This window comes from Podarcis erhardii (assembly GCF_964252035.2).
Source record: "Podarcis erhardii genome assembly, chromosome: Z".
In the NCBI taxonomy this organism is placed as follows: Eukaryota; Metazoa; Chordata; class Lepidosauria; order Squamata; family Lacertidae; genus Podarcis; species Podarcis erhardii.
In genome coordinates this window covers 18,954,050-18,979,834 of record NC_138504.1, presented here as the reverse complement: position 1 = coordinate 18,979,834, position 25,785 = coordinate 18,954,050, and the positions used below count along the sequence as shown (strand labels likewise).

General features: G+C 44.1%; 1 protein-coding gene across 1 annotated transcript in view; it reads right to left on the bottom strand.

The window, feature by feature from the left end:
* Positions 1 to 25,785, bottom strand: part of MID2 (midline 2) — a 198,628-nt gene that overhangs the window by 49,305 nt on the left and 123,538 nt on the right. Inside the window, exon 3 of the mRNA XM_081848037.1 lies at positions 609 to 704. Coding sequence (XP_081704163.1) covers positions 609 to 704 — 96 coding nt within the window. The remainder of the gene's footprint in view (positions 1 to 608; positions 705 to 25,785) is intronic.

The following is a 25,785-nucleotide window of genomic DNA, read 5'->3' as shown; positions in this document are numbered from 1 at the left end:
GGAAAATACGGTAACTTCTACCCTGAGCTCCCTGGAGCAAAGGAGGAGATATAAACGTAATATATTTACATAGGGACCGCCAGCAATGGTAGGAGCGGAGCAGCAGCTCTACAACTATAGAGCAGGCAAACTTTCGCCTTCTCTTCCTGTTCTACATTTGCTGCTGCTCTCCCTGCAGGGAGAGGACAGCCCATGGATCATCCCTGGATGAGGACCCCCCCCCCCATGCTGATTCACAGCAGCTGGACTTGCAGCATGTGGGTTGTTTTGTTTTATTTTATATATTTACTTACTCTTCCATAACGGAACCTGAAGCGAGGCACAGGTCCATCCAGACATTGAACAGACCTGCTAAGCTTCAGCAAAGGTGCTGGCCTTACACCCTGGGTTACGTGGAATATGTTCAACAGTTGTCCATGATGGTGGAACCAGCTTGGAAGGGTGCCGCTGCATACTCTTGCATCACACTGCAGAAAGTCTGGTGAGTGGTCTACAGTGTAGTTTTATCACCCCCCCCCCCAAGCAACTGCTCTTCCACCTGATCCCCAACACACATACAAGACACACCAACATACCCTCACCATCGCAAATTTGCAACCAACACATACCTCCACCTGCTGGCAGATCTGTATCAGTTTGGCCATCTGATTTTCTAGTTCGCTATTGCGTTTAACGAGGTTGGTGAGGTTCATCTCCAGTGTTTGCTGCAGGCACAGAAAGGAGAGGGGAGACAAAAGGTGGGGGGGGGGGACAGAACAAAGAATAAACATCAATAAGCCACAAGCAACAAGATCAATGAAACAATGGGCCCTGGAGACTCAAATACAGGGCAGCGAAATATGGGCAGTTATATATAACAAAAATATGCATGTCTTCTTAAAGCTCCACTTTCTCCTGCTATTGGCTGAGCTGCTGTAATGGAATATTCTTTGGATGTGCTAACTTCTGAGGGTAAAGGTTTTACAGCATTAAACAATTTCAGTTCTGGAAGGAAGTGAGGGGTCAGTTGGCAAAGGAGGGAAACAAAAACCTACACAATGTCATATGAACTGTGGGCTGAGTGCTAGGAAGCTATGTAAAAATGGTCCAGGAAGAGGACAGGGATGTCAGAAGTGAGGAAAGGAAACAGAGTAGACAAAGCTTTGAGAAGAATTTAAGAACTCCTTACAAAAAAGAAGTAGTCAAGATGACTGAACTACGTAGCCCCCCACTGTCTATTCTGATGGTTAGTATCAGCAGAAGTTCTTTTCAACCCTGATTAGTCCCCTTCTGACCTACAGACTTCAGATTCTCCCTGGATCAAAAGATGTGATGAAATTACATGGTGTAAAAATACAACGTAATAATAAATGGATCTGAGATATGCTTAATTGGTAAGATTGAGGGAAAGAGGGAAGGACAGGCAAAGGAGAAAGGTGGTCTGAACTTTCTTTTTTTAAGACTTCTCAAAAGAACTAAGAGCAGAAATAGGGAACCTTTGGCCCTCCAAAAGTTGCTTTCCTACAATTCCAAGCATAGACAACGACCAGTTGTAATTCAGCAACATCAGGAGGGCCACAGGTCCCCCAGATGGGGCCAAGAAACAAGAAGGAGTACCCCACAACCTGACAAGGCCCAACACTGATACCTGCCTTGGGTCCCCATTTCAGCCTTCCTCCCCCACAACACACACCAGGTAGCTGAGTTTAGGAGTGGCCATTTTCATTTCCCACAATGCCCCAGACAAGGCTTCTCCTCAAGAGAGTCTGGGACTTGCCAGTTAAGTTTTCTCACAATCCCCTTGATGCTATGTCATGTCTGCTCCATTAGGGTCCTTCCGCTGCCTGCCACTTCTGAGCCACAATGTACGCAGAGTTAAAGGAGATTAACAGAGGGCAGTTTACTGAGAGCTCCCTCAAAATTTAGAGTCAGCCCTGCTTTGATGCCTGTGAGTCAGGAAGCCACAGGAATCAGAGGGACCCAAGGGAGATAAAAGGTGAATCTAGTTTTTGATCTCAGTCCAAGGCTGCAAACACACCATTCTGTGAAAGTGCAGTTATAGCATACCCCCCCCCCAAATCCTGGGAACTGTAAAGGTAAAGATACCCCTGACCGTTAGGTCCAGTCACGGACGACTCTGGGGTTGCGTGCTCATCTCGCTCTATAGGCCAAGGGAGCCGGCGTCCCGCTTCCGGGTCATGTGGCCAGCATGACTAAGCCGCTTCTGGCGAACCAGAGCAGCGCACGGAAACACCGTTTACCTTCCTACTGGAGTGGTACCTATTTATCTACTTGCACTTCGTGCTTTCAAACTGCTAGGTTGGTAGGAGCAGGAACCGAGCAACAGGAGCTCACCCCGTCATGGGGATTCGAACTGCCGACCTTCCAATTGGCAAGCCCTAGTCTCTGTGGTTTAGACCACAGCACCACCCGCATCCTCTGGGAACTGTAGTTTAGCCCTAATAGAGCTGCAATTTCCAGGATCTTTAACAAACTACAGTTCCTAGGATTCTTGGGAGGGGGGTGCATAGTATGTACAAAGCCCAAGCTAAGCCTTCTTTAGGTGCGGAAAATCCACATGTAAATGGGTGGGGGCATGTAGGCCTCAGCCTCTCTCCATCACTCCGGAGCGGGTGGGGATCAGGAGTTTGATTTTACTTGTGCGAAGTAAAAACAGTGACATGGGGTAGGGGTGGGGAATCATCACCCCCCTCCCCAGTTCTTTAACTCTTTCCACAGAAAATGTTCCATTTACATGTAAAAGAAAGGAAACATATCAAACTTGAGGATGTGGGAAAGAAACAGATTTCAGGGTTTTTAGGCACCTCCCTTCTCCTGTGTTACCATCAAAAATGTTGGAAGTCGGTTAAGACACAAGAACTTTTGAGTTGGTTAGGAAACCTGGCTGTGATTCCTATGTTTAAATAAGGGGTTATGTGTGGTTCTAGTGCTGTAAAATATAATTGCCTCCCATTTGTTGCTGCAGAAATTGCTTAGCATTCATGCTTTGTTGCACCAGTAAATATTCAGATTATGCATTTTATTCCTGTTTGCCCCCCAGCTACCAGAATGTGGTCTTTGCATTCCTGTTATCTCCAGTCAGGGATGTATACACAGTGTGCTAAAAAGAAAATAAATTCTGCGCCAAGGCAGCACAGCCTTTGGTTTCCGCCTTGTTAAATTGTTTTCTTTTCTTCCACAAAGCCATAACCCATCAACCTTCGCAAATCAACATCACAAATCTGATAAAGCAGAGTATTACCTAGGAAACTTCACACTACAATGAACCAGCTAGCTTCCTCCTTTTTTATTTTTGAGATTATTAATTGTAACGCAAACACATCAACCAGAAGAAAACCTGCAAGGTTTTTCTATCCATCTTTTACAGCTCTGATCTTCTTCCATAAAGAAGCTCCTCCCTGTTAAGATACTTTGAACCTTTCATATATTTAGGCACACACATCTGTCTCTATAAACACAACAAGAGTTAATTTAATGTGTGGAAAAGAAGAAGAAAGACGGAAGGGCAGAAGAAAAGTAGAGAAGAACAGAAAGAAAGAAAGAAAGAAAGAAAGAAAGAAAGAAAGAAAGGAAGGAAGGAAGGAAGGAAGGAAGGAAGGAAGGTAGGTAGGTAGGTATTACCAGATGGTCTTCAATATACTACAACTTTTATTCATTCACATATTGAGTTAACATTGATAAAATATTAAAAAGCCAGCTTCAATTGCCATGACTGCAAGAAATCCAGCATCTGTCAGGGACTGGGCAGAGGAGAAATGGTGGAGACAGCCTCCACAGCCTGAACCTTCCAGAGAAGAGGAATACAGTATAGATTTACAACAGTGGTTTGCAGGAGGTCACAGCTCAGAGGTAGATGAGGGGCAAAGATGGGAGAGGAGGAGGGGGAGGCAGAGCCGGAGCAGCTGGCTGACATGTTACCACTAGAAAGCATTCCAGACGCCCCTTCTCCCAGAACCCGGGGAGCAATAAAAGTAGGAGAGCAAAGGGCTTGGAGACAAATGTCCCTATGTGGCCACCATAAGGTGAGTGGTGCTGTTGACGATTGAGGAGAGAAGTGGTGGTGGTGATTACTCGGAGCATCATCATTACTCCAAGAGGCTGCATTTCTAAACCTCTCTGTGTGAATATTGAATAAAATACCTTGGTAAGAACTTTCCTTGTCTATCTATTTCTGGCAACCTATCATGGAGGGATCCGATTCCCTGACGCCTGACAGCATCACATGGATCTGCCGTCTTGTTCATATTCATTACAAAGGGGATAGCCATCTTGGAGCCCTCCAGGTAGATAGTGCTAAACTGCAACACCGACCCATCAGCCCCAGACAGCCAGGTCAGTTGTTGGGGTGATGACACATACATCCCAAATTAATTTTGCTTTTAGCTCAACAGATGTTACTACTGAAAGCATTGTCAATCTAACAAAGCATTTGGGTCTGGGTAGAAACAAAATGCCGACAAACTATAAAACAAAGCAAGGTGTGAAGATGAGACATGCAGAACCACCCAAGAACCTAAATAATCTATCACAGATGATTTTGAAAGGGTAGAAAAGAAAGAGCAGAATGACTGACTGGCTAAAGCAGGGTGATTTCGGCTCTGACTGGTGAGGAAGACCAAAGCAGCCTACATAAAAGCTCCAAAATGGAATCATCAAGGGGTGGGGTGTCTAGAGAATCAGCGTGTTACATATTCTCCCTGTCCTTCGTCTTCCGTTCCATCCAGCACTTCCTTTATATCAACCTAACAGCATCAGCAGATGGGGATGAAGGCACACACACACACACACACACACACACACACACTGGAACAGGGAAGGTTGGATAAGGATAGCCAGACCGAAAGTTCCCCTGAAAAGGTTTGTGCATTTGATTGCTGCTCTAATACCACATTCCACAAAGCTCCTTCGTTAAAAAGCAAAAGCAAAAGCTTTTATCCCTTCAGGTGGTGCTGGGTGTCATAAGTAGGATGAGTGCTATTGCATTCAAGTTCTGCTTCTGAGTTTCCCGTAGGTGTTTGGACACCATGAGAACAGGAAGCTGGACTAGATCTAGAAGGACTCATCTGACATTCTTAACTGGGAGACAGACATTGCAGCGAAAGGGAGTGTGCATTTGGCCTGTACAAAGAACCCCCAAGCATAGTTTCTATGGGGTGCTGAAGTGTGGCAAAGTGCGCTCCTGAATGCCAGCTGTTGGGAATCACAACTGCACTCAGGTCTTGTCTGTGGGCATCCAAAAGGCATCTATTTGGCCACTAAGGTAACAAGGATGCTGTACTTAGATGGGTCTTTGGCCTCATCAGGCAGGGTTCTTAGGTTCTTACGTAAAGCATGTCCAGTTGAGGATGGCTCCAATAGCCAAAACATGGACCAATAAGATGACTGCTGTCAGAAAAGATAGGGAAGGCTGGAACCAACTCTCCCTGACACAAACTGTACTTGAATAACAAAAAAACATTTCAGTGTTATTTAAACACTGGAAGAAGCAAAAGGAAGATGACATTTGACTCCCTTCTGCAGCTCACTGTCCAAGTAAGCCAGGCATGTAGAGAAAACGAGAGCTGTGCATTCTGGGTGCTATGTCTTCCCTGATGTCCTTCCACTTTCAGTATAGAGCTGTGTCTCCAGTAAGGAGCAACTCTGGGACAGATTCAGACCAGCAACTGAGGGGGTAAAATAGACGTATGCAAGTGGTGGTCATTCAAGGGAAACAGAGCCCTGCATTTACTCAAGTACAAACAAGAAATATGGCTTGTTGCCGATGTCTTCCTGCCTAGCCAGACCATTCTTTACTCATGTTTCCATGGAAAACATGAATATCAGACTACTTTTAGGAGGACACCCATAAATAAAATATTCACAGGGCCCCTCCATTTGTTGTGCATTCATGATGATTTGTGCTCATGATGGTATTGAGGTAGTTAGACGTGAACCTACGTTTGATACTGTTTGTGTCTGCAAAAAAATTGGGGCGGTCAAATGGATTTAATTCCTATCAGTGCATTTAGTCTACTTCTTGCTGAAATCTTGCAACTTTTCTTGCCAGTTTGGGTTTTTGACACCACTTCATATACTGTTAACATTTGGTGGAGGTGGTCTGTCTGTTTGCTTGCTTGTTCTAAAGCAGGGGTCAGCAAATGTTTTCAGCAGGGGGCTGGTCCACTGTCCCTCAGACCTTGGGGGGGGGGGAGAGACTATATTTGAAAAAAAATATATGAATGAATTCCTATGCCTCACAGATAAACCAGAGATGCATTTTAAATAAAAGCACACATTCTACACATGTTAAAACATGCTGATTCCTAAACCACCCACAGGCCTGATTTAGAAGGCGATTGGGCCGGATCCGGCCCCCGGGCCTTAGTTTGCCTACCCATGTTCTAAAGCTTGCATTTGACACAGGTGAACACTGCTACCTGCACCATCTTTCTGAAACCAGTTTACTGAATGTGCACTGGTGTGGGCTCCCTCCAAAACAAACTACATATAACTGTGCAGTAGAATGTGAGTCCCACCAACATGGAGAATGCAAGGGAACCATTTAAAGCAAGAAGGAATGGACAGGAGGAGGTGCTGAACCCTGTTTCCCTTCAGACATTTTTCTCCCCCCCCCAAAAAAAAAACGAGAGAAAAAATAGCAGGGGGAGACTATTTCGGGGTGAAAAGCAGAGCCCCCCCCCATTTTGCCTCATACCACCTGTTTTGTAGGAACTTGTCACCAACCCAATTCTAATATATGGCCTTGCTATCCTTCAATCTAATTAGCTGGTGAGTGAGTGGGTGGGTGTAATTACTCAGATCCCCACATCTGGGCTTTCCAACCTGGTTCCATATTTCAAGGAATGACTTCCTTATTTATGAAGCTTCTTTATTTCTGAGATGAATCATATCTGCAAAAAGCAACTTTAATTTAATATGTTACTAGGATTGCATTTTCTAATGAAGTGCTGTTAAAGTTCTGAAACAAGTAATAGTAATGCATCGTTTTCTTGCATTGACACGAAGTATTTCTTATTTTGGAGCTCTTCAAGTAACAAGCCTGAACACCCCTCTAAACTTATAATATTTTTCTTCTTTGTAAACTAGTGACTTTTCATTAATTACAGGAAAGCTAAGATTCAAGCAGGTGCAAATAGAAATCAAGATTTTTTTATGTTGCACCTGTGTTTTACGAAGTCCAAATAAAGTTGTTTTAAAAACAAAAGCAATCATTTTTTGATAATGTGAGCCTGAATAAGCTTTGCTTAGAGTTAATCCATCAAAATGAATGGACCTAAGTTAATTATGTCCATTAATTTCAGTGGATCTACTCTGAGTACGATTTGGGATTGGGTACAGCCCTGCTTTTTTATCTAGCTTTGCTTAGCTACATTGGTCCATATATTGGTAGCCATGTGACTGGATTACTGCACTATGTTTTGTCTGAAAGCTGCAACTACTGCAGAATGCAACAGCACACCTTTTGTATATAATGTCTGTGGGATAACCAGTCTCACATAACCAACAGGCTTAAATCTGATTAATGCACAAAGGGATTAATACCTTTCACGGCTTGACTAGGTCACTCCTCCTCACCTTGGGAGGAAGGTAATCAAGGCCTTTGTTTGTTCACCCTCAGTCAATGCTTCCCCCCTAGAAAAATAGATGCTGGTACTCACCATGAAGTTGTTACAGTAAGTGTCACACTTTGTAACAACAACAACAACAACAACAAGAGGTGCTGGTACTGGATACCCTTGAGTACCCCCTGAAAAAAGCACTGCCCTCAGTTCTACCCGAGAAGCGCTCTGTGTAAACAGATCTGAGCTGGTTGCTTCAAGCTCAGACCACATGGCTCTAACAAGCCACTATTGAGTTCCTATACCAATAATTTAGGAACTTTCACCACTTTGTAACTAAGCCAAGATTTATTGCTTATGAAACTTTTTCTGAATGCTGTACAGAAATGCACATAGGAGAGTTTGTAAGTAAATCATTTTTAACTTACTAAATGTGTGTGGGGTTTCTTTTTCTGTGCTAAGGGAAGAGGGGGACTTTGGAAGGAACTTAGAATGGGCCATTTTATAAGTCTAACAGCCTATATTTCCATGCTTCAATTTGCTGCAATATTTTGTTATTTTAAATCTCTGCTAGTGCTCTCTCACCAAAACGTACTTGCCCCAAACTTGGATCTAGGCATCCAGGAACTCTCCTTTTACCTATTTTTCCGCTTGCCACCAACAATCTGGGGATTGCACTGGCTTCCTACACATTACCAGTCCAAATTTAAGATTTTATAGTTAGAGCATAAAGTCCGAAAAAAAAATTAATTGGAACAGATTACACGTTACTTGGCCTTTCTCACAAACCTTGTCTCCATAACAACTCAAGGCCCTACATGGCTTTCATCGCACTTATTTCTCTTCTTTTATATATCCCTCCCTGCTTTTATATCTTCACTCTTGAAACCTCACCACCTTCCATTCATCGAAGGTCTCTTGCTCTGTCAAATGGCATTTTCTTCCTTGCTCCTCTACATACTTTGAGCTACCCCACAGAACACTCTTGAGATCCCTCCTCCAAAGCCTGTGGCACAGCCCTCTTAGATCTCATGCCTTACTATAACTCAGACTGTAACTAAGTCTAAGCCAGAGGTTGGCAAAGTTTTTGTGGCTTGGGACAGTACACGGTCCCGCATATGCCGTGGCGGGCCGGAGTGTGTGTGTACACACATGCGCAAACGCTATTTTCGGCACTCGTTCCGGTGCGGAAAAGGCGTGCACAGCTTCCCATTGGCTGCAGGAGCTTCCTGCAGCCAATGGGAAGCCGGCCAGCATCGCGGAAGGCAGTCCCTGCTCTGTTCCGCACCGGTTTAGCGCGGCACACAGAAGCTGACTGAGTGGGCAGCGGGGGTCCCTGAGCAGGTGTCGGGGGTCCATGGACCGGTTAAACAACCCCCATGGGCCGCTTGTGGCCCATGGGCCTTAGGTTGCCCACCCCTGGTCTAAGCACATGCAACTGAAACAAGCTTCGTTGTTTGCCCTTGCCTCCACCTCCATTCCTCTGTTATGTCCCCTGTACTGAATTTGAGACTGTAAGCTCTTCGTGACAGGGAGCATGCCCTCTTGAACGCTGTAAGCACCATGCTGACTGATGGCACCAAATAAAGAATTAATAACTACACACAGACACACTGGGGATCATAGAATCATATGATTCTCCTCCAGTGAAGGAGAGGTCACCATCTTCTGAGGGAGTCCATTCCACTTGTCAAACAGCTCTTACCATCAGAAAGTTCCTCCAGAGATTTAGTTGGAATCTCCCTTATTGTATTCTGAAGTCATTGGTTTGGGTCCTACCCCCCCCCAAAAGAGTAAACAAGCTTGCTTCATCCTCCATGCGACAGCCCTTTATGTACAGTCATACCTCATGTTACATTTGCTTCAGGTTGCACGTTTTCAGGTTGTGTCCCGCGGAGACCCGAAAGTACCGGAAAGGGTTACTTCCGGGTTTCGCTGCTCGCGCATGCGCAGACGTGCAAAATGACATCACACACATGCACAGAAGCAGTGAATCATGACCCACGCGTGTGCAGACATGGGTTGCGTTCTTTTCAGATGTACCACTGTACTTGAAGATGCCTATCACATATCCTTTCATAAGGCATACACTCCAACTTTCTGTCTCTCTCTCTCCCCCCCCCTTTCTCTGACACACACATATACACACCTACAAACCATGACAATTGCATTTCTCCACAAAAAGGGAGCCTGGAGGTATGAGATGTTTGTGACTCATACCCCTCCTGGCTCAAAGTGGCTTAAGCAGAAAACACTAAGTAAGTCTTGCGCTGTTTTATTCCAGCCTTCCGTCCTGAGTGACTAATCAGAATAAAGAGTCAGTCTCAGGTAAGGAGTGTGGGGGGGGGGATATATATTCAGTTCACGTTCAAAGGCAAACCAACCTAATTTGCACTTCCTGAAACAATACACAAAAGAAAACACAGCCGTCATATGAAATATGCACTTTGTGGTTTTCTCATGCAGTTCTACAGCCAAGCGGTATGCATAAACATACACATACCATGGTCTGGTGTACACAAAGAGGCATGTATTAGCAAACATGCTATACAAAAATGCATTATATTGGGGGGTGGGGCTGCTTGGCAAAAACATGTGTATTAGGGAAAACTGCATACAAAAATGTGCGCATTAGGAGAATTTCATATTAACATACAGATAAATTTTCATGAGGGGTATTTAAAAATCAGTCTGCAAACTGGTGTGGAAATGGGGGGAACTGAACTTAGGACGGGGAAAAGCGAGAAACTAAGAGAAACCAAATGGTAAGCATGATAATAAACTCTGGGGGAAAAGCACAAAGCAATCTGTTGTCAATAAAAGGTCCAGGGCGATCCACCTTCAGGAGATGGAAGGCAGATTCCAGGCTCGCTTCTCTCTAGCGCCTTTTGTGCGAACCACTGGTCGGCTGCCATCTTTCCCATGGAGTGCTCCTTTATGCAGTATTAATGAAGCAAAAATGCAGCCCAGACTAGCATGGGAACAGCCCATTTGAAACAATTTAAACTATCTGCGGACACACAGTGGACGTGTATTTCTAGCTATCAATAATTAAAGTGACATTACATTTCCATTTTTAAAAAATACACATTCCACTCAGAGAGAGAGAGAGAGAGAGAAATACATTTTATAAGAAACCACTCGCAACCTGTTGTGCCATGTGTCATGAAAACGATCTCTCATTAATATTGCATTGTCCAGAGGCAAAGGAGGATTTCCCTGTGGAGGTTTTTTATTTTAATATACTCAAGTTTGTATAGAATGGAGGCTTTTCAGTTATGCCTCCCAGCCTCCTAGCAAGGAGACTCCATAAAGCAAGGTGGACTGTAGCTTCAATTCCTGGCATCTCCTGCTATATTAAGTAGGAGAGCTATAGGCCTGCTCTCCTGCCTCTATAATTAGGGGTCTTGGCGATGGATCACATGCATAAAGAAGGTTCCAGGTTTAATCCTGGGGTTTTATAACCTCTGATTATGAAAGAATAAGGTAATGAAAAAGATCTGCATCTACTGGAGAGCCACTGTCAGTCTGAGCTTACAGGACTGAGATAGACAAATCCAGGACTGCTCCAGAAAGTTGCTGTTTTGCAGGTTCTATTCCAGGCATAGGCAAACTCAGCCCTCCAGATGTTTTGGGACTACAACTCCCATCATTCCTGACCACTGGTCCTGTTAGCTAGGGATGATGAGAGTTGTAGTCCCAAAACATCTGGAGGGCTGAGTTTGCCTATGCCTGCTGTATTCAATCGTATACCAGCCAATTCAGGTTGCACAATTAAAGTGGATTTGGTGCTCTTGTGCAACAAACCATTCTATCCCCACCGCTCACCCCAGGACTGTTTGCAGAAAAGAATGTGATATGATAATGCCCTCCCATCATATGTCAATGAAATAAATAACTATATGACTTTTAAGAAGACATTGAAGGCAGCCCTGTACAGTGGTACCTCGGGTTAAGTACCTAATTCGTTCCGGAGGTCTATTCTTAACCTGAAGCACCACTTTAGCTAATGGGGCCTCCTGCTGCTGCCGGAGCCCGATTTCTGTTCTCATCCTGAAGCAAAGTTCTTAACCCGAGGTACTATTTCTGGGTTAGCGGAGTCTGTAACCTGAAGCATATGTAACCTGAAGCGTATGTAACCTGAGATACCACTGTATAGGGACGTTTTTAATGTTTGATGCTTTACTGTGCTTGATGTTTTAATTTGTTGGAAGCCTCTCAGAGTGGAAGGCGCAACCCAGTCAGATGGGCAGCATCTAAATAATAAATGATGATGATGATGATGATGATGATGGTGATGATGATGCAGTGAGCAATGTGGAAGTGCCTCCCATTAGCTCTGGTTCCATCTACTTCTGGTCTCCCTACCGTCCACCCCACCAGTCACAAAATACCCTGGTATACAGTGTCGGCCTATGTGCACACCTAACAACTGAAAGTAGTGCACTAGGGTGGGGACGGGGACATCAATCCTTTTCCAAGGCTGCTAATAGGGTTGGGAACACTGTAGTACTCCAAGCAAAATCCTGCCAGCCCAAAAATATCAATGTCAAGTCTACACCAGATTCAGGAGGCATGAGTCATGACCTGTCACCACCCTGGAGAAAGAAGCGAGGTCTCCATGTCCCTAGGCAAACTGTTGTGTCAAACTTCAGAGGTGGGGCAGGAGAAGAGAGGAATACACTGGGCTCTGAAACCTTCTACAGTAGCTTTCCCCATCCTGTTTCTCCCACCTGCCAATAAGTTTTGGACTCATCAGGTCAAGCTAGTATAGTGAATGGTCAGAGATAATGGGAGCTGCAGTTGAACATCTGGAGGGCATCAAATTAGGACAGGTTGGTCAAGAAGACAATACATCATTTGTGTAATTATCAGGATTCTCTCTGATCCTTGTTCCTGTTGTAATATGAATTATTTAAAGACTTTGCCAACTCTTTGACAATGTTTAACCAAGTGTATTTATTTAAACATGCCCCACGCAAGCAAAGGGGTACATAGTATGTTTGCTGTTTTCACTGAGTTGAATCTGCTGTTAAAAACAAACCAATATTGATCTTTCCCCCCCTTTTTTAAAAGCCAGCTGGTTACGGTCCTTTGCAATCATGTTTTCTTACAACTCAATGTTATTAAGTGCATAATTTGACTAAAAACACTGAACATTTCACTTGCTAATTATCTCTCTCATCGCCAGCTTGGCAGCTCAGAAGTTTCAGCTTTGAAACAGGGACAGATATTCTTTAATGTTCTAATGCAGCTAATGAAACAAAATTCGTGGGGAGCATTCTCCAAGAAGCAACATACCCAGGCAAGCACACAAAAATTTGCAAGGGACCTGCTTTTCTTCATGAATGGCTTAGTGCAAAGCAGCCTGTTTTATGCTGAACAGCAATTCACTGCAAGCTAACAGCCGTTTTAATGAAAAACAGATTCCTCCAAGTTGTTTGAGGCTCATCAAAATCAGAAACAACAACAAATCTCTCTTTGGGAGTTTGTCTCACTGCTCCACATATAGTACAATTCTCCTTGCCCAAGCACAAGGAGGGGGAGGGGGAATTCTGTCACCAACTATCACAAATCTAGGGTGACCAGATGTAAAAGAGAACAGAGCTCATCTGCATTTGAGATAATTTCAGTGTGAGATTGCTTAATTGAAATTGCTAGTGCAGTGGAATTGCTTGTGCAGAATTCTACGGCCAGATTGTTGACTGGGACCAGAAGGTCTGAACATATTCCACCAATTATGTTCTGATAGCACTCGGTACTGATTAGCATCTGGTTCAATTCAAAGTGCTAATTTTGACCTTTGAAATCCTATACAGCTCAGGATTGTAATACCTCGAGGACTGTGTCTTCCCATATGATATGAACCAGCCTGACCTCTACAGTCTTGATCAGAGGCTCTTTATCCATGTGCCATACATGAGGGAAGTTTGAAGCGTGGCAACATAAGAAGGGGCCTTTCCAGTGGTGCCCCCTCCCCTGTATGCATAATTGTTCTCCTGAAGGAGATGAACATGGCACCATCCTTGTCAGTCTTCAGGCATCAGGCTAAGCTCTTTTTGTTCCCCATGGCTTTCTTTGCCTCCTTGGTGGTGTTTACCTTTTAGAGGAGTGGGTAAGACTTGTCCTTATTTATGTCATTGGGCAAACGTTTTATGTACAGTCATACCTCAGGTTGAATGTGCTTCAGGTTGAGCACTTTCAGGTTACGCTTTGCGGCAACCCAGAAGTAATGGAGCACATTACTTCCGGGTTTCGCCGCTTGCGCATGCGCAGACGCTCAAAATGACATCACGCACATGCGCGAAAGCGGCAAAACACAACCCGCGCACATGCAGATGCACCGTCGCATCTTACATTCCATTCAGGATGTGAACAGGGCTCCGGAACGGATCCTGTTCCCATCCCGAAGTACTACTGTATTGTGCATTACTCACAGTTTTAACCCCCCCCCCCCGTTTCAAATTGCTTTTGTTGTACAGGCAACTCCTGTTTCGTGCGCATTCAAAGAATGTGCAGCCATACATGTGCGGGACATTTTTGGACATTTTCGAGGGTGTAACGAGGGCAGAAGACTCCCCACTGCAGACTGTCGCCAATTCATGGAAGGCACTTGAGACAATTGGGGGGAGGAGCAGAACTAGCGCTCTCACCCCCACTGTGATTACTCGCACTAGGATTGTAATGCCTGTGTAGGGCTACAGTCGCCTCATAAACAGAACTCTAAAAACTGACAATGCTACTTGACCCATTTCACCCCAGAGGCTTGCTGCAATGTGAATTCTCGAAGCCGTTCTAATTCTCCCAGCCATCTTTCAAGGTGCTTCCTCAAAAAAAGAAAAGAAAAGACACTGTAATAATGAGAATCAACATTTAGTTCTCAAAAAGGGCTCTAGGTTCTCCTGATTGCATATAAAAACTCAAAAGCACTGTTCCAGTAACACCTAGAGGCAAGTAAAAAGAAGACTGATATCTGTTTCTGAAATCTCATTATTTTGGGCGGCAGGGTGCGGGAGTCTGCCTTGGGGGTTTGGAGCTTTCAAGAGCGATAGTGCTAAAGACTTCTCTGCGTGCTGAGGAAGGCAAAGAGATAAGAAAATATATTCAAATCCTTGAGACTGTACTCAGGTTTTTAAAAATAAAGGGGCACCTAAATATTATTTAAAAGAGCTCCACTGGACTGGCGACCAATTTATTCCCAAGCTCCAACTTGCTGTTTCCTTCATAGCCCTGAACAGTTTGGGGCCAGGATATCTTAGAAGATCACCTCTTCACTTATGAACATGCCGATCCCCCTTAACATCAGCTGGTGACCTTCCTCTTGCATTTCCCGCCTATGTCTGAAGCACGTTTGGCTAGAACATCCAGGTTCCTGTCAGAATTATTTTTATTTTATTTTATTATACCATATTTATATGTTCACTCACAATACAGCAATCCAATACTGTATTTTCTCTAGGTGGCACAAAGAAAATTAAAGTAATAAAATACAGTTTCAAAACACCATAAAGCGGTTCTTTTTCATAAGGAAGAAATAAAATGGGAACGCAAGAATAGACAGAGAAGCCAAGGCTATAAAAACATAGGTTACATGAAAAATTTGGGTGAATAAAATTGCCTTGGCCTGGTGCCAAAAACATAGCAATGACACCAAGTTAAACCCTATGCGATGGCAATTCTAAAGCTGGGATGCCATCACTGAGAAGGCCCTGTCCCTAACAGCTATCTGCTTTACTTCACTTCCTGCCATCTAACACCATGGGCTGGTTCAGACAGAAACCCAAAACAAATAGCAGATTCCAATTTTGGCACGCTGGGAAAGCAACGAATCAGTTGGCCAGTTTTAATGAAATACAGTGGTACTTCTGTTTACGAACTTAATCCGCACCGGAAGTCTGTTCTTGAACCGAAGCCATTCTTAAACCAAGGTGCGCTTTCCCTAATGAGGCCTCCCGCCGCCAGTGCCCTTCTACCATTCGGATTCCATTCTTAGACTGAGGTAAAGTTCGCAAACCAGGACACTATTTCCAGTTTTGCGGAGGTCGTAAACTGAATAGTTCGTAAACAGGGCTGTTCTTAAACTGAGGTACCACTGTATTAGATTATATTTTCCGGCTTTCTTAGAAACCAGGAAGGGAGACAGGGAACTGTGGCTTACAAGAGCATGTGAGCCTAGGGTTCCTTAAAGAATCATTCACATAACCATGGTTTGGCACTCATGTCTGAACCACCTCTGTAAGTATTTTGTCCTCAAATGCTCACAGGGGTGGGGAACAATTATCAGGCTGCATTAATCTACAGGAAGTCCCATTCCAGTAGCCGGCAGGGTCAGAACCACACCCACATACAATCACAAGCAATCACACAAATATACTATATCCGATGCACATAGAAGTCCATGTTTAATTATTATAATCTCCACTCAAGCTTCACCTTCCATTTTCTTCATATGCTTTTTATGGAGTTTGTGGTTTGTTTATTCCTTTAAAAAAAACCTCTCCTTTTTTCTGCATCAATTGTGCAAGAGGCAAAAAGAAGGCAAACTCCAAAATGCAATTGTATCCCGAAAATTGCATGCATCAAATTACAAAATGCATGGGCAATTTTTGCATATTTGCAAGGAACCTAGGTCTCTGCTGAGGCATTTCACTATTGCAGAGGAAGGAGCTACATTTGAACACTTTGCACAGCATCAAAGGCCTTCTCCTTCTCAGCTGCTGACCGCTGAACAGCTGACGGGCAGGAAGGGGCTCTGAGGGCACAACAATCCTAATAGTTTTATCCCACCAAAAGTGATTCCTGACAGTCTACAGACACTTAGGGACACCATGAGAACCTGCATCAAGCTTTGTCACTTATAAATAAAGGAGCACCTCATCTGCTGGGTGTTAAGCACACATTTAGCACATCACAGCAGACTGTTTGGAAGCAAAGAGTTGTAGCCAACATATAACACTTCTGAGTTGGGAGACCGGCAGGAGGGACCAACATTAATAAACTGCCAGTAACTAAAGCAATGGAGGTTAAAGAGAAATGCCAGGACTACAGCTGAGAAGGACTCCAAGGGGACTGTCGGCCAAGCCTTTCCAGCAGAATGTCTGGGAGGAAAAATATGGCTTTAATAAATGCAATGACATGGCCAGAGGATGCTCCAGTAAGTAAGACCAATCATTTTTCAGGAGCAGAAAGAAGGGGCCTCCAATATATCACTGGCTCGTAATTTAAAGAAAGGGAAGAGCGCTTTTGTACATTCTCCTAAAGCCCTTTTGGGAGAGGCTAAATGCACAAAAGAGGGAGACCAAATGCCTTGTGTGCTGTGAGGCAAGTCTGTGCACATTACACCCTGTGCTTTAAACATATAAATTGGGGGCACTGGGGGGTGGGGAGTTACACCTAGGAAACCCAAGCTGTGTGCAAACGAAATACAGGTCAAGTTCTGCCATGGGTAGAATTAAGACACAGTAAACCAAGGATAGATTTGTTCTCTCTCACTGCACTACTCTGCTTATTCCGAGGTATGGGGAGTGGTCAATTTATTGCAGGATATTAAATAGCTCTCTGCCTCCTGTCCATTGAAAATCCTGCTCAGGCTCCATTTGGCGTCTGACATTTACAGTGCCTCCATATTCCAACCTCTCATCATGAACTTCAAGACAATATCCATGGGGGTTCCTATGTGGTTTCTCATCCAGGCAGTGATCAGACCGAGGCCTAATAAATTTCACAAAGGTAATTTTAACATGTGCTCTCAGACCATGTGGCCAGAAGCAGCTCACACCACTTCAATCCTAGGGACTAGAAATTAGTATGAGAAGAGAGTTTCTCAGGACTTTGAATTAGGTACCCCTTATCATTTTCTGTACTTGGGTGGTACAATCACAGAGTACATGTAAGCCTGGCTTATGGGCTTGATGCTTGCTGAGCAACATCCAGCTCCTTTCATTGCTTTTCTTTAGTGCTTGGCAGTAACAAGCTCTTTCCCCCAGTAGTTGCTCCACTTAGAGCTTCTCCCTAGTTTGTTTCTCACTTGAATGCACATGCTGGAAGCAAAGAGAGTGCACACACACACACACAAACCAAGAAGGAATCAGATCCAGGACAGCCAGCTCAAAATGTGACTACATATTTCAGCACCCAAACCAGAGAGGTATACCCCCGCCCTCCTACTAAAGCCAATAGTTTATCTCCATTTCCCTGACATTAGGGATGGGGAGAAATAATTCACTTTGCATTTAAAGGCGAACTTATTGAATTTGCACTTCCTGAAACAATATGTGAACCAAATTGCTGCCACCTTCTCCGAATTTTGCACCTTCTCCAGCCAAGTAATGTATACAAAGATGCATATCCTAGGGGAAAGTGTGCATATTGTTATAAACCACCCCACTCTCTATATAGTGGTAGCAAGATTCCAGTAGTCTTGACACTTAACCAGGGTTTGTGTTTCTTTCGAATGAGGCATGGCAGATACAGCTGTGTCTTTATAAAATATGGTTTATTCATACATATTTACGTCTGAAGAAGTGGAGAACTTTACACCCAAAGAGCGTCTCTTGTTGTTCCTCTCATAGCTTCAGCAGGCTTAGTTTCAGAGTGGAAGGCACCTATGCTACTCAGCCTCTCCCAGACAGAATTGAATAGAGTTCTGGCTCCTCCCCCCTTCTTCCCAAAAACCCTTGCTCAAAAACCTCTGTTTAAAAGGGCACATTTTTTCCTGTGGTGACATCACACCCGCTGTCACCCTGGCAACTGACCCCTCCCAGCTCTACTATTGCATTTTGCTAACTAACATTGCAGCTGGGGGAGGAACTCCACACACCCCTATTGTCTGATGCTGAAAGTCTCAACTTTTGTCAGGGTAATGAATCTGTCATCACCTGTCTTTGCTCTTTGATGACACCTCCCTAAGCCAAACTCCTGCGGAAGCTGCCTTGACTTATTTTTTTAGGCCTTGCTAAATCGGTTGATCAAACCCCACCTTTATTAATTTCAGAAATTATGGGGAGAACTCGGCACCCAGGAATTTTCAGGTATTCTTGCTCCCCTACAAACCCAATACAATACAAATGCATGTTACCGAAAATAAGATTAAAAATGCATTTGGGAAACTTTGCAAAAAAAAATGTGCATATTAGGAGAAATGCTGAAATAGTGCTGAACAACAACACAAACTGAACTGGAAAAATGAGAAAGCAAAATCTCTACCAAACACGGGCAAAGTCTGCTGTAGCAACTAGACATGGGAAACAATTCTTAATGAAAAGGCAACTCCATCTGCACTCCAATGCAGTTATGTTTACACATGTGAAGTAGAAGGACAAAGGCTGTGGCTTAGTGGAACAGCACCAAGGTGCTTTTTTTTCATGCAAAAGGTCCCAGGTTCAGTCCCCAGCATCTCCAGGTATGGGTGCAAGAGATTCCCTGCCTGAAACCCTGCAGAGCTGCTGGTCAGTGCAGTGCAGAAAACTGAGCTGGATGAACCAATGGTCTGACTCAGTATAAGGCAGCTTCCTATGTTCTTACAAGCATTGCAAGGGATGCTGTCAGTATGTGCTTCATGTCACTGGGGCATTTGCCAGTCAATGTGCTACCCATCTAGGGCTGCTTACCCATATGTACAATGTAGCTGCACTGGAATGCAGAATGAAGCAGGAATTATTCTGTGATTTATTTATTTTTTTAATCAGCTCTGGAATGGACAACATTTCTCAGCTATTTTTGCTGTGATCTTAAGCACCACTCAAGAGGGCATCTAGGACCACAGGTTAAAGAAGAACAGTAGCTGATTCAAACCAAATTCGCACCTCAGCAGGTAGCCACAGGTGTTGCGGTATCTTGGGAATTAAGACTTCCCCATAATTTTTGGAGGCACTTGTGAATCTTGTCATGTCAATGAAGTGCCTTTGAATTGAAATTGATTTTAACAGGGCAAACAGGAGAGACAAAGAGTGAGAAGCCAAAGCGTTCTACAGAATGGCAATGTTGTACAGGGTGCCTCATTGAGCTTTTGACTAATTAGCACATATTGGATTTTTGTCCCATTAGTGCTTTCCATACAGTTTCTGCCAGAGAGCTACCCAGCAGTTCCATTCCTCATCCTGCTTAAGTCAGAAAATGCATGCCCTTCTTGATATTGGGTCCAGGTGGGGAAGTGGGGAGATAACAGACTCTAGAGCAGGAATAGGAAACTCATGACTGTTCAGACATTGCTGTACTACAATTCGCAGCATCCCGAATTACTGACCAGGCTGTCTGAGGCTGGCGGGCACTGCAGTCCAACATCTTGAGGTCCACATACTCCCCACCCTTGATAAGAACGTAAGAGCCAGTGGCTTGATCAGGCCAGGACTCACTCCTAGCCCAACCTCCTGTTCTCCAGTGTCTGAGTGCAACAGCAATACCCTGACATGCATTCTAATAAGCTGTGCTTATTTACTGAATTTATGTTTTTACCACTGGGTTTTGTTTGCTTTCAACACCATATTTTTCAGATTCATGGATTATTTTCTAGATTTCTGGATGACCTGCTCTGTGACCATCTATGGTGAAAAGCACTTGGAAACGAGTAACTCATAAAATAGATCTTCATCTCCTGCACCCCCCAGCCTACTTTACAAGATTGTTGGAAGGATTATTGAGATAGCGTATGTGTAGCATTTGGAAACAAGCTATGTAAATGCCAGGTATAAAGTCAACAACTGTCCTTATTTGCTGCTGCTGCTGCTGTTGTTGCTGCTGCTCTGGGAAGCGCAGAGCAGTGTTAACCCTCCTTTCCAACCCCAACCCCCCAAAGTGGCAACTTCTTAGGCATTCTATCGGGGCATTCGGCTAATTAACTGCACAGCTCCCAAACCATGTCAATGAAAGCAGATGGGTTGGGAAAGCCAGATGGAGCAGTTCCCAAAGTGCAAAACCCGATTTATCTCCTCCTCACGTGGCAGCGAAACTGAGTAGTTCTCCTGAGCACCGTTTCCTTCTCTTTTCCTCCCCCCTGCCGCCCACTCTGGCCCCGTTTTTCATTTTAATGTTGTGCCTTGCAGTCTCCCACACCCTCCACCCACCCACCCAAATTAGCAGCAGAGAAAATGACATATCGATCCACCTGAGTCTCACAGACGGAGGGGTCAATTTGATGCAGGCTTATTTTTTTTCCCCCTAGTCAGATTCCCCAGCTACTCGGAAGAAAGCCAAATGCTGATATAAACCACGGCATCAATAATCTTGCTTCCTTTCCAGTTAAAGCCCGACACTGAGCAACAGTTTGCTGCCTTTCTGCGTGACTGGCTCTTACAGGATACAGAATTAAAACAACACACCACAAAACTGGAGGAAAGCTCCAAATGCAGGCAGAGATTAAGGGTCCCTCCAGACATCGCTTTTATTGTGCATTCACAATGGTTTGCGCTCATGATGATATCGGGGCAGTTATACACGGCAGTGATTTCAAAATTTATTTGCACCTGCAAAGGTTTAGGGGTGGTCATGCGCCTGTTTCCAATCAGTTCGTGTCTGTTCCCTTTTTATACCACAAATGTTCCAGTTTATCTTCTGCCCTGCTATAGTACAGGAGTGACCCTCCAGAAGACAATGATGGGGTAACATTGGAGAAGTATCACAGAACAACTAAGAAAGTCAAATGATGTATGGATGGGCCAACATAAATCCATGGCTAATGCACTTCTATTGCCCTCTATCAAGCACTCATGGTGAATACCTATTTATCCAGCTGGGAAAGCCTGTCGAAAGAAACTGTCTTCAACTGTTTCCAGAAAGTGCAGAGAGTGGGCCTCTCATATATCAACAGCAATACTATTCCACAGAACAGGGGCAGCCACACGTAAAGCCCTGCTCTGCGTTACTGCAGGAGATTTTTGGAACTTGCAGAGGAAACTCTCCAACAGACAGAAACAATCTACTGGGTTAATAAGGGATAATAAGGTGGGCTTATTATCCTGTACTTGGCTAAGCTGTACTTGGACTGCACTGGGACTTCTTTCATATTTCATAATGAAAATTTTCACAAGCCGAAATTTCATTCTGAAGTGTCAAGATGCTATGAGATCTTGAAACACCTTTGATTTGTGCTTGGAAAAAGCCTCCCACAACACTACAGTCCGAATCTTGTTCCCTACCGCCTGCCCACAGCTATTTTAAAGAAACGGGAGATTTTATCTTGAATTTCAAATGCCACATCTAATTCTGGCCTTGAACCTCATATATGCAAAGCATTTGCTGTGCAATGGCCATATGGTTGCATGCGTTCAATATAAATAAGGATGCCTTGCTTTCTGTACTTCCCATTCTTGTAGAATGAATTCAGGGTTATCAATGGCCCTTCCAGGTTTCTTTTGGACAACAGAAGGTTCAGGAAGGATCCTTGTGGCTGGAAGCACAAGCAAGGGAAAAGAAGCTGTAAGCCTTTTATGTTCAGATGCTGCTGCTGCTGCTGTAAGAGCAGCAGCAACAACAACAACTACTCTGGAGCTAAAACTTGTGAGCCAGAGCTGATGCTTTCATCAATGAGCAATCTCATCAGTGGGCTACTGAGCTGGCACATCTGCTGTTAAAGAAATTAGACCATCTTTGCACATCATGAAATATGGTTGATTGATCACCTCTCTAGAATCTGGCAGTTCTCCAAGGCTTAAGCACAAAAGAGCCTCATATTTGAATCAATCATTTGTGCAGGAATGAATACACAGTCATGAACACTTGAGAAGGTGAGAAACATAGGTCAATAGCAGAACATATGCTTTGCATGCCTTAGGTCCTAGGATCAATCTCCAGCATCTCCATGTAAGGGACCAAGTAGCAAGCAATGGAAAGACCTCTGTCCAAGACCCTGGCGAGCTGCTGGCAGTCAGAGCAGACACAACTGGCCTAGAAGGACAAATAGTCTGATCTAGTACTGTAGATGGCAGCTTCCCAACAGGGGACTCTGATTTTGAAACAGAGCAGATTGCTTTATGATGCCCCCATGCCCTAGTTCCCATGCGCATACATAACATGTCAGCAAGTTGCGTCTCACTTTCATCTACTAATTTGTTGAGACAAAGACTTTACTATGAGAATAGCTGAAAATGCACATTCATTCCAGGAAACACCATGACTCTGGCTGCTTCTCCTGCTGCGATTTCGGCAGTTCCAAGAGGATACTGTCAAGGATTGCAAAGACCTCACTCTGGAAGATGAAGGCAGTACTCACGCACATTAAAGCAATAAGCCACTTCAGACTCAGAGCACATCCTTTTTTGTTGTTGTTCAGCCAGGTCCACAACACTGTCAAGCTCTTTGCAGATAAATTTATTCTCCCTTCCAAAGCAGAACTCCAGATTTACACCTTAGAGGTCAGATCTAGAGACAGCCACAAATGGCATCCTGTCCTTAAAATTTCTTTGGAAGCCCCATCTTTTGTTAAGGTTTGTCTCATGGCCAGCTCTGGATAGTGATCTGATGATATTCCACAGTACAATTCCAGGTCACTGTCCTATGATATTCTGTAGGATGCAGTGCTATGAGCACAATTTTCCCCAATGTCCTAAGTGATTTTATAGGTCTCTACAAGTGCAAGCAGTCTTTTGGGTATCCTGGTCCTAAGTTGTTCAGGGTTTTGTATGTTAACAACAAGACCTTGAATACGGCCCAGTAGCTGATCTGCAGTCAGCACATTTTCCAGAGCACAGGTGCAATATGTGCAGACCAACAACCTGGCTGCTTATTACAATAATAGTAACACACAAATTTGATGTTTCCTCCTTTTGGCTACTGCAAGATCTGCTTACAACAACTTGGCCGAAAGACAGCAATGAAGCTATCAATAACAGCCTGATTCCAGGCAGCTGCAGTGCCTACCCAGAAACAAAGGTACAGGACACTGAACAACAAAATGAAAGCTAAATCCCACTTTAGGCAACATTTCTGCTGTGAGTTTACCCTGGACTTCTGCCTGAAGGCCTGGGCTAGGGGCCGAAGAACATATAGCCTTGCATTCTTTCCAACCACACACCCTCGGCAGTTAACAGAGTGTCCTGGGCAAGAAACACTTCATTAATCAGCTTGAGGGAGAGTTGGCTGGCAGCAACACAAGGGGACCAATTATGTTCCTCTTAAAGTCTGCTCATACTTTTGTTTATTGGGTGACACTTCAAGAATAGGGATGCCCAAGGGGTGCTTAGCAGAATCTCATTACCCAAAGTGTGGCAGTTCGGATAGCAAGGACCTCCAACCTTCTTCCTCAAACAGTTGGTATTTTTTCCTTTATGTTTTGGAGTGTCTTTTTGCTGGGGAGGGGGCATGCATGGGATTTTTTTTTAAATCATTATAAGGAGAGAAAAACAAGACACAATTCAGCAATAAGGGGAGGGGGGAAAACAGGCTGTGGAGCAACGATAAGCAGAACATTCAGCTGCCGCCACAAAATCTCCTGAGGTTCTGGAGAACTTGACAAAGTGCTCAAGTTTTGTCAGAAGGATCAAAAGAGATGCCAGCTACAAGATTTACTTAGAAAATAAATCCCCTGGCTTGGCTACTCCAAACACACCTCTAGGGACCCTGTTCTATCCCATTTGAATATAAGCGCATAAGAACAACTCTGCCAGATCAAACCAGTGGCTCTTTATCCTGTTCTCCAGCAGACGTTCACCCTACATACCCCCTAAAATCTGTTCTGGGGGTTCCCTCGAACCCTCTGGAGTAGATCTGGGGAGGGCACAGGGTGCATACGTGGAGAGGGATGGGAAGGGGGAGTATGGGTTGTGAAAGCATAACTCCTTGTGCTAACAGAACCAATACACTGGCTGACACCCTGAAGCAGAGAGTCTCTCTATTGGTGGAGGCTGCCCACATTATATACGATCTCAATTTTGCAGGGTTCTAAATCAGGTGGGGTGCCTCCACAGACAGAGGAGGCTCCATGTTTCAGACTTTGCAGTCCAACTTATGTAGAGTGATGGGCATAGCAACATGGGGCAAAGTTGAGCATGCTATTCCTGCCTTGCCCTGTTCATGAATAGGACATTTGCAAGTCCCAGACTTTCCCAGGGCTTTGGAGCTATATACTTTTCTCCCCGACACATCAAGCAGGTCCTGCTAGCCTTGGAGCAAAAAGACTAGCAAGTCATAGAGTAACTCCACAAGAGTTCTAGGGTATATTTTCAAAAACAAGCAGCTGCTCTGTTGGGACTGTAGAGAAATTATTCTGTTAAAAAAAAGATATCTTGGAAAATTAGTAGTGGGTGCCTTGAAAGTCATTGCAGTGGGGTGTTGTTTTGAATGTTGATAGGCCTCAAGAAGGCTCAGAGACTCCAAAACCAGGAGAAGAAGGGAAACTGAAACTTTGTAAAAGAGATCAAAACCACATTTGCGTAGTTTAAAATGCACACAATGAATTGGAGAGCATGGAATCAAAGATACGAATAAGACAGCTGGAAGGAACCAGGCAACGATGAAAAAGTTTGTAATGAAAGTGAAAATCATCTTGGCAGGTGAAGTCAATGAAATATTTAAAGGGTTTATGTCAAGACTATGAGAATTTGCATGCACGTGACAAAGAAACCAAGGCTGCATCCGCCGTGCCTATTTATTGTGACATACCCATATTTAGTTCACTCAGTTTTTACAAGGCAATTACACGAAGCTGTGAAAAAAACACTCCGCCTCTTATCCCCCCCCCATTCAGCTTCCTTCCTCCTCTATGCCCCCAAGCTCAGAAAATCCAACCTTTTTTGTTTTAACACAATGGGACAGCTGCAAAATCTCCCCAGATGTAGCTGACCACTTGAATCACAGAATCATAGAATCACAGAATTGTAGAGTTGGAAGGGATCCCACATGGGTCATCTAGTCCAACCTCTGCAATGTTATTTGGATTCCAAAAGTCTAGAAGCAAGAGTTGCTATTCCACTTGCAGATTAAAGCGCAACAGCAATGCTCAACTGTGCCTGCTAAACTGATAAATTGTCCACCTCTGGAAACAGGGATGCTATCTAGAAGAGAAAGGCTGCTTTGAAAATTAATAGCCTCTACAGCCAGAAACTCGGCAAGTTGAAGATGTTCACCTCCTCCAGGGGAAGCCTGGAAATTTTGCTAAGAAAACAGAAGACCAATTCGGCAGCTACTCTGAGCAGGAAGATTCACTTGGAAAAAACAGTCCCATTGATTAGTACACTTGGGAGTCTGTGTTATGTACATGCAAATCTATTTCACAGCTATAGAAGAATTCATGGCA